We start from the raw sequence: 18896 nt of genomic DNA, 5'->3' as shown, positions 1-18896 counted from the left end.
ATTTGTTGCATTATTCAAACATGAAGTGGGAGTGAAGTACGCTTCTTGTAAGGGGTGACTTGCTCTTTAAAGTCAGCTTCAGTGTGTACACACACACACACACACACACACTAGGGGCTGCATGACTTAATTTTTTTTAAAGTCGACAGTCAAGTAATGAAAATCGAGTCGACTTCGACTAGTCGTTGATGACGTCATACACCTGAAGCGGTCGGGGGGGGGGGGGGGGGGGGTTGGTTCGCTGGAGTTTTTGACAATTAAAATTGCGCCCACATTTTCAAAGTTAAACACATTTCTTTTAACAACGGTAGTTTCTGCTTCAGCCCTCTCCCCCCTCCCCCTGCGCAGCGGCCGCAAACTCACTGATGCGCCTGCAGCCTCTCGGAGTTCCTGCTGCTCTAAACATTAAAATAATTATTTCATTTTCTGTTCCTCACTTCTGATTACCTTCAATGGTGTCTGTTTGTTGCAACCACCAGGTACAAAAACTAACTTGTTTTTATTTGACTATTTTTCTGTCCTGCCTGTTTATTATCTTCCTGCATCTCCTCTCAATCCTAAAGAAAAACTGCTACCTGGAATCATATATATTCACCTTATGAGTTACCTTTGAACTGCAGTTCTAAAAGATCTACCGACCGCAAAAACAGCGGAGTGCGAGCTGCTCGCCGGCCGCATCAGTTAGGTGCGTCAACGGAGGACAAAACAGGTGAAGCGCCCCGCTCCACAGCAGCGGGGTGCATCAGGCAAAAATAAAAGACAGAAAACATAAAAGGAAATGAGCCGACATGAACGATCGCAAACGATCGCATTACATTTGTTTTTGAGTGGTGACACCTGATTTGATAATGTTACTGTGGCCATGCTCAGGACGCAGATGTCTGGAGTGCGTCAACGATCAGAGCTTTGCATGCGCAAGCTGGTTAAGGTTAGGATGGGGTGAGGGGAAGGTTAAATTGCAAGAGGGAAAAGGTCACAATTTGGTTAAATGTCCATTTTACGGCGGGTGTCAGTCGCCTCCAACTCGATCCAGGCGCGCAGGGGCTCGTCACCTGCTGTCTTTTCCGAGGACTGCATCTTGTCATTATCACGTGACAGCGACTAGTCGATGACAGGCATAAAAAGTCACTACAGAGCGGTGAAGTCGACTAGTCGACTAGTTCATATAACCCTTAACACACACACACACACACACACACACATACGCACGCGCGCGCGCACACACACACACATGCACGCACACACAAACACACACGCACACACGCACAAACAATTCAGCTCCAGCTGTTGATGTTATATCTAGAGCTCCAGCCACATGATGGACAATTAACTGGTCACAAAAGTGCACAAAAACACTACGTGCATCCACAAGAAGAAACAGATGTTTTAAATTGAGGTTGATTTCTAAAATAAATCATCTCCTTTTGACGGGTCACTCTAACAGAACAAAGCCCTCTGGAGAAACAGCTCCTTAAAAGAAACTTTCTTTCTAAACTTTTTCCTTCAGTGCTTTTCAGGCTATTTTAATACCTGAGAGAGAGAGAGTCTCAAAAGACCCAGAAGTGCCATCTTAGTTTCATTTTATGCTATCTACCAATTAAGACATTCGCTTCACCTGCTGAACAAAGAGTAATACTTACCTCTAATGTTTTACATGGAAAGCAGAGAATTGGAAATCTGTCCAATGCTCGCTCCATAAGCTGAGAGGTAATTTTTTACTTTCTTTTTTTTTTCTTTTTTTTTTCTTTGCAAATGAGCAGGGCTGACAGTGCAGTAAGGTCTATTTTTAACAAGATCATGATTTTATAACAATATATTTGATATCCTTTGAAAAAGTAAAAGGCAATGTTTATTCTTATTAGGCATTTATGAGAAATGTATAAAAAAACATTGAGGTCATCTAATGGTATAATGGTAAATATTTAATACAGTCCAGTTTGACACCATAAACCAGATTGTTTCACCTCACGCCCCTCTTATGCCAGTTTACTCAAGGTCTGACTGTAACAACTTTCTAGCATTCTTTGAGAATAAAATCAGAAATATCTGGGCAAGTTTTTCATCCCCATCTACTTCCTATCCCCCCATCCAACCCCCTCCCTCTCAGTCATGGTCTGTCTTTACTCCTGGAGATTTCCAGGACATTTGCCATGAAACCAACCTCATGCCCTGCTTATTTCATTCCTACTACCTTGTTAATCAGGATGTTTGACCAAACCGGCCCATGCATTGTAGATTTTATCAAGTTATCCCTACAATCTGGCTCTGTACCATCTGTTTTCAAACATGCAGTTATTGAACCTATCCTTAAAAAAACAAGTTTGGACTCATCTCAGCCTAAAAATTACAGACCCATTTCTAAATTACCCTTTATCTCTAAAATATGGAAAAGGTTGTGGCAGATCAACTGATTTCTTTTCTGGAACTACACAGCGGTTTTGATAAATTCCAGTGTGGTTTTTGTAAAAAGCATTCAACAGAACCAGCTTTGCTTAAAGTTTCCAGTGACATCATGATGGCTGCAGACAACGGGGAGTTCACAGTGTTAGTATTATTAGTTCTTTCTGCAGCTTTTGACACTGTTGATCACAACACCTTAATTAACAGACTTGGTGACTCAGTGGGGATCTCTGGAACTGTTCTAGACTGGTTTAGATCGTACCTTTTTAACAGAAGTTACAGTGTCTGTAGAAACCAAATCATGTCAGATTCTACTGATCTGCTCTGCGGGGTACCCCAAGGCTCTGTTTTGGGTCCACTGTTGTTTCTGCTGTACATACACCCTCTTGGACAGATACTTGATTCTTTTCATAATGTCACTTATCACCTATATGCAGATGATATTCAGCTGTACTGCTCCTTTAAGGATTCCGAGTTCTACAAACTGTATGATTTACTAGAGTGTCTATCAGCTATCACCAGCTGGCTAGAAGAAAACTTCCTTCAGTTAAACTCTGAAAAGACTGAATGTCTGCTCATTGCCCCTGAGAGCACGGTTCCCCTCATTAGTCTAAAACTTGGTCATTTATCCTCTACTGTCAAGATAAACGTAAGGAATTTGGGTGTTATTTTTGACCAATCAATTTCTCTTGAAGGTCACTCAAAAACATTGGTCCGAAACTGTTTTTATCATTTAAGAAATATCTCCAAACTGCGAAGGTTGGTGTCAAAACATGAACTTGAAATGGTTCTCCATGCCTTTATCTCCTCCCGTCTAGATTACTGTAACACACTTTTCACATGTTTTAACAAAAAAAACCTTGACCGCCTTCAGCTGGTCCAGAACTCTGTAGTGAGGCTCCTAACTGGAGCAAACAGAAGAGGACACATCACTCCTATTCTGATGTCTCTGCACTGGTTACCCGTTAACTTTAGAGTTAATTTTAGAAACCTGACTTTAACTTTCAGAACTCTACATGGTCAAGCTCCTCCCTATTTTACTGAACTGTTAAAGCCTTATGCTTCAACCCAGGCCCACCCACCAGAACCTTCTAGATGTTCCAAAGACCAGATATAAAAGTCAGGTGATCACTCCTTCCAGACTGATGCACCCTGACTCTTGAATGATCTCTCTTTATCCTTATGCAGCATTGACAGTCTGGACACTTTTAAAAAACAGCTGAAGACCCTTTTATTTAAAGCTGCTTTTAACTTAACCTTTTATTTTCTTATTTTTAACTCAAATTTTTAATCTTTCATCTGTTTATGAAAATTTAAAATTGTATTACTTGATTTTTCTGATTTTAATCTGATTCTGTTTTGAGAGCATTTTGATTTTATGATGTTAATCTATTTCTGCTTAGAGATTATTATGATTTTATGACTTAGTTTTATTTAGTTTTGATCTATGTGAAGCACTTAGTGATTTTATGTCTGTGATAAGTGCTATATAAACAAAATTTACTTACTTACATTATTGATAGTTTGGAGCAAAAAGGAAAATCTAATTTAAAACTAAATGAAAAAAATACTGTATTTCACAGTTTTTTGTTTTAAAACTAGTTTTATTTTTTTATTTTTTTTTTTTTTTTACTTTATTGGTACAGGTTACCTTTGAATCATTAACAATGCTACAAATGCTATCCTAATATATAACATTACTGGTTATCAGTGTTAAAGCTACAACACAGTCCTCGTAGCTAGAGAACATATAGAACGGTCAGAAATATGTACATTTTTCTTGGGCAACACAATACATTGGTTTTATTTTGAAAATCAATCCCAGGAAAACATACTATCCTACCTCTGTTGCTTTATATTATGATTTCTATAAGGTTAATGTGTGTGCCATCATCAGCTGTGTAAAAACCTAATTATTGCATTCATAATAATACGATCATTTCATGATTGGACCATTCTTTGAAATGGTTTCTCTTTGGCTTTGATGAAATGTTAACAATCCTGAAAGTACTTTAGGAAGTTTTTAACATTCACCTTGAACATGGAATCTAGATTTTATGGAAATTCAAAAGTCATCATCATTTGTTTGTTTATTTATTTATTTTTAGATCAACTTTACAAACCCAATAAACAAGTTAAAACTGAGAAAATCATATATTGAAACAAATGGGTTAGAGTTTATAGTACTGTCCAAAGCCAATAAAAGCAAGAAAGGTAAAAAAAAATCAAAAAACAGTCAGAGAACTAAAGATCATAACTTTTTGTGTCCACATGCTCAGAACACAGCGCATCAGATCACTAAACTCAGTAAGATGCATTTCTTCCTAAACCCGAAAAATCTGAATCCATTTTTGTTTATTCAGAGTGACATCATCAGTAAGGTACGGGAAAAAGAACTGGACCAAAAACGAGTAAACGATGAAAGACGTGATTCATAAAAGGTTCATGGTTTGTGCTCGCTGCTCTAAAATAAACCCGACTTATCAGAAAGGTTCGTCTGGATGGGCTTCAGCCGTACAACAACATGGTTCTGCCTGAGAGAAACATGAATGAATGAACTCATCTAAGTTTTTTTTGTTTGTTTTGTTTTTTCTGAAGCCCATTCGCTCAAATTTCCATGTCTTCCACTGCCACGCTTCAAAGACGTCTCTGGGGAGCTGCTTCAAAACACACAGCTTTACTGGCTATTTAAGCACCGCTGCTGAGTTCCAAACCAACCAGGAAGCAGAAAAATTCTCTCCGGCTATTTGTTTTAAACGTGTTCTGTTCACGGCTGTTAGATATTTCCCAGTTTTACCTGACCTCCCTTTTATCCTCCTCCCTATTGTTGTTGATTTTTTTTTTATCTCCTGTTGGTGTTGTCTCTCCTCCTGCGGTTGCCTCATCCTGCCTTCACAGCAGAGAGCTCAGACAGAGTAGCTTGAATTGTATTAGGAGAGGGAGTTTTGCCAAGTCCCATTCACTAGTAGGGCGGCATTGTTGTGTTTTCTCTTTTTTTCTCATTATTAATCTTTTTGCCCTTCTCACTTCAACATTAGCCTAATTTTCTTTGCCATCCCATTACATCTGCCCCCACCGCTACTCTATCACCCCGTCTTTTGATCCACCAGCGCTCCATTCCAGCCTAATTTCTCTACATTTTTTTCTCGTCAATTTTCAATATTCTTTGTTTGCCTTTTGCGAATAAAGCCAATAATTGTGGTTTTGCAGAAAATGACTCTGCCAACACACTGTTTCTATGTTTTTTCTCTCTTTTCGTCACAGACTTTGTGAAGTTTTGTTTTCTGCTGAGCTGCTTCTGTTTTGTCTCATCCTGTCTTTCTCTGTTTCAGGAGTGGGTGACAGCCACCGACCTGCTCATCTCCTTGGACAGGCTCAACACCTTTGGCGATGAGTTTTTCAAGGATGCTAAAGTGTTGCGATCATATTTTTACGCCATTTCCGACTTCTCTGTGGGTGGCAGGTAAGAGACTGTAAGGAGAATGCCATGTGAAACAATTGTTCAGGTGTGGCCTTTTTATTAGGTACACTTAGACCAATGACATAACTGTGGTTTCAAAAAGTGTGTGTGTGTGTGTGTGTGTGTGTGTGTGTGTGTGTGTGTGTGTGTGTGTGTGTGTGTAAATAACGAATTAATTAGGTACATATTGAATTGGTAATTATGCAACGTTAGAGTGGAACACGTTTTTTGCTAATAATTTTGCCATGGTAAATCGGGGGTGCATGCTGCTGTCTGTGGGAGAAAATTTCAATTAAAAAGGACAAATCCTCTGGTGATAACAATAAGGGACCTGCTGCTCTGCCTTAATAATAATAATGATAATCATCATCATCATCAAACTTTATTCTGGGCCTTTAAGGTCCATAATGGGAAGAATAACACGGTGAACAGTAAAAATCCATACATTCATTAAGAATAAAGATAAGAGGATTTAAAAAAAGTTTAAAAAATAGCAAGAAAATAAAAACACATTAAGAACAATAAAGCAAGTTATTACAATCAAATTACAACCAATAGCAATACAAACCGACAAGATCAGTCAGACATACAGGCAACCACGCCAGTGATTCCTAAGGTTAGAATAGAAATGAGTCATGCTTCGTGTCGTTGTGGACAAGATAGAGATGATACCATTTCCAGAGACCATCAGCCGACACATACATCTGTACTGATTGCGAAGGGTAGCAGTACAAGTGGGAATATCAGCGTACATGAATAACTGGCTGGCACTGCTCCAGCGAGGTACCTTCAGCAGCAGCCTCAACCCATCATTGTACGCCACCTGAAGTTTGTACAGACTTCTTCTCCTGTAGTTCCTCCACAGATGTGCAGTGTACATAGGCGTACAAAATGCTTTGAAAAGTGTCAGCTTGACAGAAATAGGGCACCTAGAAAATTTCCGAATGAGCATATTAGCTTGCGCACACTGCAAGCAGCACTGTCTATAAATGTCTCTATCATCCGACAGGTCAGCAGAGATGTAATGCCCCAAATATTTAACTTCATCCCGGATCTGAATAATATTGTCAGATAAGTGGAACTCTGGGAAAATTAGTTTACCATCCTCTTTAGTCCTCACAATCATGATGGTATTTTTCATTGCATTGAATTTTATGTCAGTCATGACCATATTGTGAGCAAATCCTTAACAATAGTTGCAGACCAGCACTGCATGGACAAAAGATTACCAGATCATCTGCATACATCAAATGATTCAAAAAACATTCCCAACCTGGCAGCCAGTCCTGCATTCACTCAGCAGCCTGGACAGGTCATCCATGTACACATTAAAAAGACAAGGAGACAGAAGACTGCCTTGTCGTACACCATTACAAACAGTAAAAGGAAGGGACACTGAATTCCCCCATTTGACAACCATGGACTGGTGGCCGTACCAGTATACCAAAATCCTCACCAGATATTTAGGTCCATTCCTGTCGAGCAGTTTTAAAAACAACTCTCCGTGATTAACACGATCAAATGCTTTAGAAGCATCAATGAAACATGTAAATATAATAATAATAATAATAATAATACTCACAATAATAATGATAAATACAGCACCATTGATTACATTTAAACACTTTTTCAGGGTTAAGTAAAATATTTTGAGTATCTCTTTAATTATTTTCAGCAGCTCTCACATATTTAGCTTGAAATCGCCACTTTCATAATGTTCTGGTTGCTTGTCGGCCTTGGGAATGGTACTTGAGTAAGTTACTGAATAGTTTTAATTGGAGATTGTTATTTATTTGTTTATAACCTTTTCAGTGGCCCAGCGGTGTAGTGTCCTCCCTGAAGAGTGGGAGATCGAGGTTCAAATCCCGGCCGGGTCGTACCACTCAGCTTTAAGGGGTTGGATTGAGGGGGTTAAAACACCAAACAGTTCCCGGGCGCGACCACAGCTGCAGCTCACTTCTCCCCATGAGGATGGGTCACATGCAGAGATGAAATTCACCAGTGTGATGACTAATGAGACTTTAACTTTATTCAACGAGTGGGTACTGACCTACAGTGTTTCGAATCCTTTAGAAACTATCTATGTTCTTGCATTTTTATTTCATGTTTGTGCATGAAAGCACAGTTAAGTCTGAATTTATTGAAGTGAAGAGTTTTGGTTAAAAATAATATGGCAGCTAATAAAAGGCAACGGAGCATTTTTCCCTCTCTAGTGTCACTTTGTGGCCATTTTGGTTCATGATTAAACTGGTTTTTGACGTACTGACTCTAGTCTGTGGAAGCTGTGGAACGCATTACCACTGCTAGTGAGGCACCAACAGCTAGCATTTTTAAATCACGTCTGAAAACTCACTACTTCAACCTAGCTTATATAACATAATTATGACCATCACTTACATCTGCATTGTTTAAAAATGGACTTTACAATATCAACTTCCATACTATTGAGGTTCTTTTTTAAAATGTTTTTCAAATTTTTATTCACCCTGTGTCTTATTGATTTTTAGCTGTTAGCTTTTGGGAATTTTGTTGTATTTCCTTTTTATCTTTTATCTGTGTTCGACATGTTTGTATACCGCTGTTTGATTAACTTACATCTTTAGTGTACAGCGCCTTGTTTGGTTGTAATGCCTTGTGAATGTGCTTTATAAATAAAATTGGATTGGATTGGATTAACTGCAAAAATAAACTTGCTAACTCAAACATTTTCTTTGATTTGCATCACAGCTTATTACTGTTAAGAACCAGGGCTCAATAAATCATTAACAAGCTGTTACACTACAATCAATGGAAAGGATCTGCTTCCTGCCAAATAGTGAGATTTCTCCAGTGAATGAACAAGGCCCCCAAGTACAAAACTACACTCATGCATACTTGACAAGTACGTTAGTGTAGCAGAAAGTCAGTTCTACTGAGTACAGGAGTATAACGATGGCAAGAAGACAACAACATTACGTCGTGGCAACAAGCGCTGCTTAATTATACGGTTAAAAATACGACCCGACCTAAAAAGTAAAAGGCAACACTGGTTTTATTTTGATGGGTTAGTTAAAAAGCATTGTGAAGAGTCAAATAAATGAAATACTCACTGCACATCGTACAGGTTACAAGCAAGCTTTTACAATAACAGACTTAATTACTTTTATTTTTTAATATAAAACACTACAGTTTAAAAACAAGCAATGCCACCAATTTCAGGGGTCAGACTGTGGCGGTAATGTGGCGCAATCGTGTCCTTTTTACAAAAGACTACGCTATGGCGGTATAAAGGGAGTATGGGGCAGCCTCTGAGCTGCTGTGGACTTTAGTTTAACTTACTTGGACATAACTTTTTTTTAGGTATTTGTAAAGTTGGAAGAGCTGATGGTGAAGCCTAACCAAAGAAACAGAATAAACAGTGTTTACACTTCGATGACTCGCTCAGGCTCAAAATGAGTTTTGATAAAAGGATGAACAACTAAGACCTTCAGGGGTACTTCTGAGTTAAAAAATGCTCATGAAATACATATGTGGAGTAACCAGGTAGGTAGGTTTTAATGTTGCAGATCAGTAATGCCTGCCTCCAGAGGGCTAAAACGTAGTTACCAAAATCCCAACACCTAATACATGCTGTGGAATTCTCCCCACAACGTCCCAATTCACAAGGCTCTGTTGGCTCTTATAGAGCACCGTAGAAACTGTGCTTCTTCTGGTCATTGAATGCCACATTTTAGACACACAGCTGAGGTCCTGGTCCCACAAGCTGATTAAATTATGGCGTGCTTTGACAAGACAAAACTTTTAATACAAATAATGTCCCTGGATACCTTTGGCTGCTGATCAATGACATCGCTCACTGCTGAAGCAGTCACGATATGCTGACATCAGCAAAGCCCTGAAAGGGCTGAATTTGTATGGACACACATTAGCTGAGGGGGCCGAGCCATCGTTTCTGGTGGTCAATTTTCCCCGTTATAGTGGAAACACGGCTTCTGAGAACAGACCAAGCAATTATAAAGGTTTAATAAGCATTTAAGACATTTAATAGGCATAAACCCCCCTTTTAAGGGTAGTTTACTGTAAAATTATAAATTTCAGAACACAGGAGTATATTTAAGTGGATCCAGTAAGTCAGCGCCGTATTCTGTCCTGCTGCAAGTCAAGTTGCTGTTTGATGAAAGCAAACTGATATAATCCTCTGTCTTTCTTCCACTTCTCTGGATTTTTACTCATGGTAATAAGAAAGGACACGAACCACGTCTAGAGCTGCAGATAGAAATGGACAATTAAATAGTTGAGACAAAGTCTTCAGAGAGAGCATAAACTCGATCTGACACCTGTCATAAATGCTTAGAATCACGTTGGCAGCACGACAAATTACCCACCAATGTCACAACACCTGAGGGACAGACCTGCAGAGCAGCATGGTGGCCTTATTGGGACAGTCTGTACAAGAACATATGCCTTCACACTACACTGCTTCCCATCAGGCCCAGGAGTCAGGCGCCGTTATTTTTGGAGGGGGGTGCAGACGTTCCTGAAATTGGACAGGTACATGATCACTGGGGTGGCATCTAGTTTTGAGAGACAAATTCTTGACTGGAAAGTCGTTTGCTAACGCGCTTTCCACTCCTTCAACAGAGCAGGGTCATTAACCCCAGCTGCTTATGTGTCAGACAGTCAGTTTGTTGCTAGAAAGGCCACTTTCAGGCCTCTGTGTTCAGTGTGAGGTGGGTTTAATTCTAATAACCTTCAATTCAGTGTAATAACTTTGAAGAGTGAGACTCAACATAATCAGGAATCACCTAATCATATACATAATTATCTGCTAGATGAACGCTTTAGTACTTTTTTGTGCCGCACATCCTTTGCCTGCAGGTCAGCACGCTTGCAGAGTTGAAATGATCACACGTCAAGCTTAACGGAGGTCTCGTATGTGGATTGGAGGCAATTTAGAGATACCAGGTTGTTGTCATCTCAGTGACAGCTGAAATAACTAGGTCTGAGCCTCAGGCAGGCAGACATGTGCTTCTAGGACAGCTGACTAAATTTGACAGAGCTTGCCACTCAGAGACAAGTGTCGGTCCCCTATCACAGCCACTTGACGAAAACCTGCGACACTGCCAGGAAATAATACACACACGAGGAGCCGCTGCTGCCAGCACGCGTCAGTGGAAATGGTGGGCTCTCCATATGCAGAGGGAATGGAAATTAGAGGGAAATGGCTGTCTTGTAAAATCCCACTCAGTAAAGCAGACTGAGCTCTTGAGAAGTAAAACAAACGAAAAAGTAAAACATGATATTTTAAAGAAAATTTCTATTAAAAATTTTGAAAAACAATGGAGTCATTGGGAATAGGAGAAAAGTGCCATGTAAAAATGTCAGGAGTGTTTTAAGGACATTTTCGTTCAAATCTGGCACCTGAATAATATTAAAGAGCTTTATATTAGTTTTTCATTTGTGAAAATTATTCTGATGATACAAATGAAAAGAAACCCATTAGCACTTTGACTCCTCCTACTATATTCCACTTCTGTAAAGAGCTGCTGGAAGATCAAAGTACTGTATGTCTACAAAGCATGAAGCGCTTCATCAGAACAATGCTTTTAGCTTTTGAAAGAAAAGAAATAGAATTTAAGGAATAGAAGAACCAAGAAATCCTTCTCAAAAATGACTAAAACACTCTTGTAAAACAACAGAGCCCTTGCAGACAAACTGAATAAAAGATGTTTAATGAGAACTGAGAAGACAGTGATTTACTAGGCTGTAACTGACAAACTGGCTGCAGTGAAGGCAAAGCAGTCCTGGTGATTTTCTCAGGGGTCTTCACTGCTCTCTGTGGGGATTTGTTGTCCATAGTAATGGTGCTCAGGGGCGGCGTTAGGCCCGGCTACTTGGGCTGAAGCCCCGGATGTTTCATGAAAAGCCCCGGATCTAAATTGCGGAAGTAACATGCAGTACCAAAGTCCAACAGAGAGGGAGCAGCTGGCAGTAGTTTGTATACAGCCTGCCTGAGCCTCCACCACTGAAGAAGAAGCCCTTCAGCAGCCGGCTTCTTCTACAGGCTCTGCCTGAAACGCATGAGTGACGATAGACATAAGGACGTTTTTTAGACCCAAAGTACAACGACAGAACCCCAGCTTTGATGAGACTGGTGTTGACTCAGGTTTGTGAGTCTTATTTGAAAATATTTGTTGTGTTGCTGGTTTGCCTAAAGTTAGCTTATCAGGTAACGTTGTTGGAGAAAGAAAGGGAATATTTACTATCATCTCACACTAAACACTAACAGGAACAATACTCTGCCCTGAATATGCTTAATATGTAGCTTCAGATTAAAAATTATGTGGTACAAGACAAATATATATGATGTTGACTAGTGCGTGCCACGTGTGTGTGTGCGTGCATGCGTGTGCGCGCACGTGTATGCACATGCGTGTGTGTGTGTGCGCGCGCGTGTGTGTGTTAAGCCCCGGATCTTCTTCAGGCCTAAATCCGCCCTTGATGGTGCTGCCAAAATTCTTGGTGATACAGTTGGTTACAACACAGTTTTAGACATTTCTGAGGATGCTGCTCTACGTACTAAACCTTCTCAGCCTTCTTTAAATGTACAGCCAGCTGTGTGACGTGGAGTGACTAGGAGAAGTCCTGTCTGAGTTGGACTACCCTCTCCATTTCAAGCTTCCAAGTGATGGGTGGCTGGTGAGGTCACTGATCCTTCCTCACATAGACTATCATCTGTTTTGCATCATCCAGTTTGAGGGTGAGGTTGTTGTTCTCACACCATCAAACTGGTCTCCCAACCACCATACCCCCGGCCATTTAATCTCCACTAGCGCTTGTAAAACTGCTGTCTTCTGCAAACTTTATGGTGCTATTCTTGTGTGAGGTAGCATTCATGCGTGAACTTGGTGAGAATGAAAAAATGGGCCGAGGATGCATCCCTGTGGAATGCCCGTTCTTGTAAAAATGTTGGACATGATCCTCTCACCAATTTTGACAGACTGTGGCCAGCCAGGCTAAAAGTCAAGGAGCCAATCACAGAGGGGCTATGTGTACATAGTTTGTGCATGCAATTTTTGAGGTATTACCGTATTAAAGGCAGAACTGTTTTCAACAGGATATCCTAATGAAGGAGTCCAGGCTGGAGAAGAGCTCCGAAATTCCTTTGCAACAGCAAGTCACCCCTTGAGAAATTGATTGGTTGGATTTAATTTTTTTAAAGGTATTGCTAAAATACTTTAAAATTTAACGAGAAAACGTCTAAAGAAAAAGATTCAACATGTCAGAATTGATCAAAAACCTTCACCCAGCTAAAACAACACTACACAGGATCAAAATGAACCAGTTTTGGAGATCCAAAGGGGTTCGAACGAAGGCAACTGGACTTAAAGTTTGGAAATTTCGAGCTTGAAGGACTTTCATTTAGATTTCACTTTTATCTCAGATGAACTCATTTCTGTTTTTTATGCATAGAATCAAAAATCCAAACCGGGGGTTCTGATATATTTCCATGTGACAGATTCACCAGATACCACTGCACATGTCTTTTGAGTTTTCCCAGACTTGTGGACAGTATGAGTTTATTATCAGTGACAAATTAGCACAATTGGAACGTGGAGTTGCTGAAGTGGAAGAAAATTACCTCATCACGGATCACGTTTGTGCCTGTGAGAGGTAATCCGAAGTGACATCTCCTTATGGAGGAAATACCCTCTTGTTTCACTCCCACCCTGTGGCTCCATCCTCCACAGGAGAAATAGACGAGAAAAGAAAAAAAACTTGCTTTCGGATCTAACCATCTATTTCTGTTTCCTGTAGATGTAAGTGTAATGGCCATGCCAGCGAGTGCGTTGAGGGGGAACAGGGTGGCCTGGTGTGTGTCTGCCAGCATCACACAGTGGGCGCCGACTGCCAGAGATGTCACCCTTTTTACCAGGACAGACCTTGGGCCAGGGCCACCGGGGACTCCGCCAACGAGTGTTTGAGTGAGTAGCTCGATTCAGGGGTGCTGTCATCAACCCACTGGGTGCAGCCATCTGGAAAATCCACAGGGCGGTGTTAAATTCAAGTGACACGCTCAGGCTTTCGAAGGCTGTGTAACATTTTTCATGCCTGGCCTTCATCGCTGTTGGGGGTAGAAAGATTACAGTCAGTCAGTCTGTACGGCCATCAAAGCGAACTCTACTGATTTATTTTTGAAATTCTGTAAACTTATTGATATTTTATTAGGGTGGATTCAGCTTTATTGGGTAAAATTTGTCTCCCAGCACTGCTAAATTGGCACTTCTGAGCACAAACAGTAAAAGTATCAGAAATAACCCCAACAGGAAGCCGTTTCGTGTGCTCATAAGGACTGTTAATTTCGTCCCACAGTATATCTGTATGTTTGCACCCGTGCTCCCATCTGTGCCTCCATATACATGAATTAAAGTCTTATTCATTTTGGCTCACCCCACTGTGCCTTTTTGCTGCCAACAATGTAATGTAATTGGCTGTGGGATAAAAACCGTAAAGAAAAGTGGCTTCCAAATTGTGTTTTTGTATTTTGCTAAATTCTATTAAGCGAGCTTGTTTTAATTACTCCTACTCTTAGTTCCAAGCAGATGGTGTCTCAAATAGACTAGTGCACCCAATTTAATCATTGCTCTATATTAAAAACACGTCATATACAAGCAGTACGGCATACACGAATGTGAGGGTATTAAGCTGACGACTGAGTGTGGCTGCACAGCTCTTTCTAGGACAGAAATGATTTCAGCTAAATTTGGAACACACAAAGCTTCAACTTTCGTTTTTTTAGTGGAACAGTATAATTTTGGCATTGTGCTAATTTAAAGATAAAAGGGTTTTCAGATTTTTTTTTGTCAAATCATCAGTTTGTTATTTCATTCTGTTTTCACCCAGAAGTATTATCAGCAATAAAAACCAAGTAAATGTTAATTGATATAACATTTGTTATAAGATTGTTACTTTATCACTGTTTTAAGCTGGTTTCCATGATTCCCAGACTGTGGCTGAGGTGACTGCACCAGTATAATAAGCATATAGATGAAACAAGCACATACATGATAAAGTTACTTAGTGCAGCCTGGAAAATATAAAATTGTACGTGAATGTTTCTGATGAAGGAATGATGTGCATGTTTCATTTTTTTTATGAAGGTTTGTTTCTTTCTTGTTATGATTCGTGCCTGGCCTCGAAATGGTCCTCCAGTCACAAACAAAGGTTTTACATGGATTGTGTAAAGGATGCATTCAGTAACCCAGCAACAGAGAAAAAGAGGAAGATAATCCGTGGGTTCTATTTTTCTGGTGTTAAACATCAAAGTGAAAATTTCAGACTTGCTGTTATGGTTGAATCCCAAATAAATTGTTTAATTTTAAAGGGTTCTCAACCGGAAAAGGGCGGCTTGCCAAATCCAGGTCGGGGGAGAGGTCCTACCTCAAGTGGAGGAGTTTAAGTATCTCGGGGTCTTGTTCACGAGTGAGAGTAGGAGGGATCGGGAGATCAAAAGGCGGATTGGTTCGGCGTCTGCAGTGATGCGGACGCTGAGCCGATCTGTCGTGGTGAAGAGGGAGCTGAGCCAGAAAGCCAGGCTCTCAATTTACCGGTCGATCTACGTCCCAATCCTCACCTATGGTCATGAGCTTTGGGTAATGACCGAAAGAACGAGATCGCGTATACAAGCGGACGAAATGAGTTTCCTCCGTAGGGTGGCCGGGCTCAGCCTTAGAGATAGGGTGAGGAGCTCGGACATTCGGGAGGGACTCGGAGTAGAACCGCTGCTCCTCCGGATCGAAAGGAGTCAGTCGAGGTGGTTTGGGCATCTGGTCAGGATGCCTCCTGGACGCCTCCCTGGGGAGGTGTTTCGGGCATGTCCTGCCAGCAGGAGGCCCCCGGGTCGACCCAGGACACGTTGGAGAGGTTACATCTCCAATCTGGTCCAGGAACACCTTGGGGTCCTGCCAGAGGAGCTGGTGGAGGTGGCTGGGGAGAGGACGGTCTGGAGCTCCCTAGATGGGATGCTGCCTCCGCGACCCGGATAAGCGGAGGAAGACGACGATGACGATGTTTCCAATTGCAGTTGATCTTTTCATCCGTCCATCGTTTGCAGTGATACTTTAGCACTGAGAGAGGTTGGAGCTTTTCTCAGCTGAGAGCAGGTAAAATGTACTCTTACAATCAGTCGAAAGCTGACACCTGGAGATAGAAAACCATTCTATCTGCTGTTCACAACAGTTAGCCTAACCTGCACGTCCTTGCACTGTCGACTGGCAGTTTTAAACTAACGAATATTTAAGTGACAAGACTGCCTCACTGCATTTGTTCTACTGACAAAAATTACCCAGACACATTACTCAGATTCACAATTGAACATGATTTTTAGGGCTGGCCAAACAATTGCTGTACTTTTAGCAACAAATGGACCTCCTAACCTTTATTTCTCTCAACTCTCAAAGTAATATTTGGATAAATAAATTATGAGTTCAGAGAAAAAAAAACTGTAGCTTTTTTGCCTATTTTGTTGCTCAGTTTCATATTTTACATTAACATATGACATGACTTGAAGACATTATCACAGTGTAAAACACAAAATGTGTAAAAGCTGAATAATTAGCAACATGTCTTCCCCGATGTTCGTAGTTACATTTCAAAGACTAGAGAGCCTTCTTGATTTGTAATTCACAAACGCAAGTTTGACTTTCAGAATGAGAAAAAAAAACTTAAAACCCCAAAAAGTCTCTAAGGAATGTTACGGGAAAGATTCTGTTGGATTTAAAGGCTTATTTATTTCAGTTAAAAGTCTTAAATACCCTTTTGAATCGATTTACAGCATGAGCAGAGGGCATTTTCAGGGCAGCATGCTCCAGTTTGCCCTTTCGTTATCCTGTTTCCTCCCACTGCCCTGACTCTTGTTATTGAAGAAAAGCCTTCTGCCCCAGCACTGGCTCCTGTCCTTGTACCAATGTTAAGTTTGCAAACCTTTGAGCTAAGCCATGCTAATTGAGGGCAGATATGTTTAGGGGAGTGGGATTAATGCTACCTTTTTTGTTTGTTAGTAAAATAATTGTGTTGCGTGTTTATAATGGCATGGAAATACTAAACAATGCAATTTGAGTCAACATGATATAAATGACCGATGCTTTAGTTTTCATGCATTTTGTTAGGCTGTCAAGTCATCCTATATATGTGAATACATTGTCTGGCTACAACCCATAGAAACATCTCAGTCGTGCGGATGGATTTACGGTTGTCTACGCATGCTGTTGGACAACAACATGGCTGCTATGATTGTCAGTCATTGGGGCAGTCCGCCATACACTGTTGAAGAAATACATAGAAATACATCTGTTTTATAAATGAACTTAAGTACCTCTATCTGCTCTTGAGTCAACCAAAAGCCCAGGTCTAAGTAGTGCAGAGTTTTTTCCAAAGCTGTTTCAAACAAGCCGTCGCCATCTTAGTTTCGCTGAGTTGGAGTAACATCCCGCCCACCTGATCGATGGAGCGCTGTGATTGGCAAGCCACAATACTGGCCGGGGATGCTGAGGCTCCAATGGAGTGCGGCTTGACCAACACGCAGAACAAACTCATTTTACTTCTGCTACTGTCTGTCTAGATTACTATGGTAGCACGTTGTATTGCCCAGCTCTATTGTACCACTGGTTTAATTTTTTTGTGACATCAAAGGCCATTTTGAAAGGTGGTGGTTTGTCAGAGCAAAATAAAAAAGAAAAAAAAATGTTTATTTACAGCTAATTAATCTTTGAAGTCAAGTCAACTTTTTCCCTCAAACTTTAACTATGTTATCCTAATATCAGAGTATCTGATGTTAACTCTCAGCCTTTAGTTGAGTGTGATGCAACCATGGACTGTATAGATAATGGACAAACCCTCCATGCCATCGCCCGTAGGTTTCTGAGGAGCTGACTTGAATCCCAGTGGGTGGCTCTCACCACCGCCACCACCATGTCACATGTCTCCTCACTTCTGGAAAATACAAAAATTGAGCTGAAAGTGGGGCTGTGAGGGTGGGAGCAGATTGTTGACACCAGGGGTTGCGTTAACCACGTTTGCCATATTTGACCTGTTTTAGTTAAGTGATGAAAAAAAAATCTGTAATGTGTTTGTCATTTTGACTGACTGTAATTAATAACCCTGACCCGGTGGCACAGGAGTTAAGTGCTCGCCCCGTAATCGGAAGGTTGCAGGTTCGAGCCCCGCTCAGTCTGTTGCTGTCGTTGTGTCCTTGGGCAAGACACTTAACCCACGTTGCCTACTGGTGGTGGTCGGAGGGACCAGTGGCGCCAGTGCTCGGCAGCCTCGCTTCTGTCAGTGCGCCCCAGGGCAGCTGTGGCTACATCGTAGCTCATCCCCACCAGTGTGTGAATGTGTGTGAATGGGTGAATGACTGGTTGTGTTGTAAAGCGCGTTGAGGGGTTCCATGACTCTAGAAGGTGCTATATCAAATACATACAGGCCATGACCCATGCAGGTGTGCAGCATTTTAAACGTTACGCACACAAGGTGCATCGCAGAGGCAACAAAACCAATCCCATCTGAGCATTATTTCAGACTCGGATGCCATTTTCAAAGCATCTCGCGTTCTTGAGGCTTTTTATTTATTTTTGTTTGTTTGTTTTTACCCTGTCGGTCAAAATGAGGTACAATAAAAACGTCTAGTGCAACCTCTGATTGACACCCATCAAACTCTCAACCAACATAGCTACAAGCTAACTGAGCTAACCAAAGCTAACAAAGGTTGACGGGCACTTTCAGCCAGAAAACTGCGACTCTCTGCCTTCTAGACTGTAACACTTTAACTTGAGGCTGGAGCTGAGGTCATCCCTGAAGTGACTAGCACTAGCACTGGCGGTTCATTGGACACCTGTCAGTCCAAAATAATTATTCATAATTTCAAGCTTTAATTACATCAAACCAAAAATAAAATCACCCCTCTCAGAGTTGTCATGATGGCAAACTAGACTTATTCAACTTCTGTGCTGGCTTCATTTCTGTCAAGCAGAGTTTCCCTCTCAGTTGTAACTCATCTTGT

At 41.0% G+C, this 18896-nt stretch overlaps 1 protein-coding gene across 2 annotated transcripts in view; it reads left to right on the top strand.

Moving 5' to 3' along the window:
- The window catches only part of lamc3 (laminin, gamma 3), a 267136-nt gene that overhangs the window by 44987 nt on the left and 203253 nt on the right, over nucleotides 1-18896 (top strand). For both annotated transcript variants that reach the window (XM_070552463.1, XM_015943222.3), the window contains exons 3-4: nucleotides 5733-5863; nucleotides 13658-13824. In XM_070552463.1, the coding sequence (XP_070408564.1) occupies nucleotides 5733-5863; nucleotides 13658-13824 (298 nt within the window). The remainder of the gene's footprint in view (nucleotides 1-5732; nucleotides 5864-13657; nucleotides 13825-18896) is intronic.

The sequence above is a fragment of the Nothobranchius furzeri genome, chromosome 6, assembly GCF_043380555.1.
Source record: "Nothobranchius furzeri strain GRZ-AD chromosome 6, NfurGRZ-RIMD1, whole genome shotgun sequence".
NCBI classification, from domain to species: Eukaryota; Metazoa; Chordata; class Actinopteri; order Cyprinodontiformes; family Nothobranchiidae; genus Nothobranchius; species Nothobranchius furzeri.
This window is presented reverse-complemented; position numbering and strand designations above follow the sequence as displayed.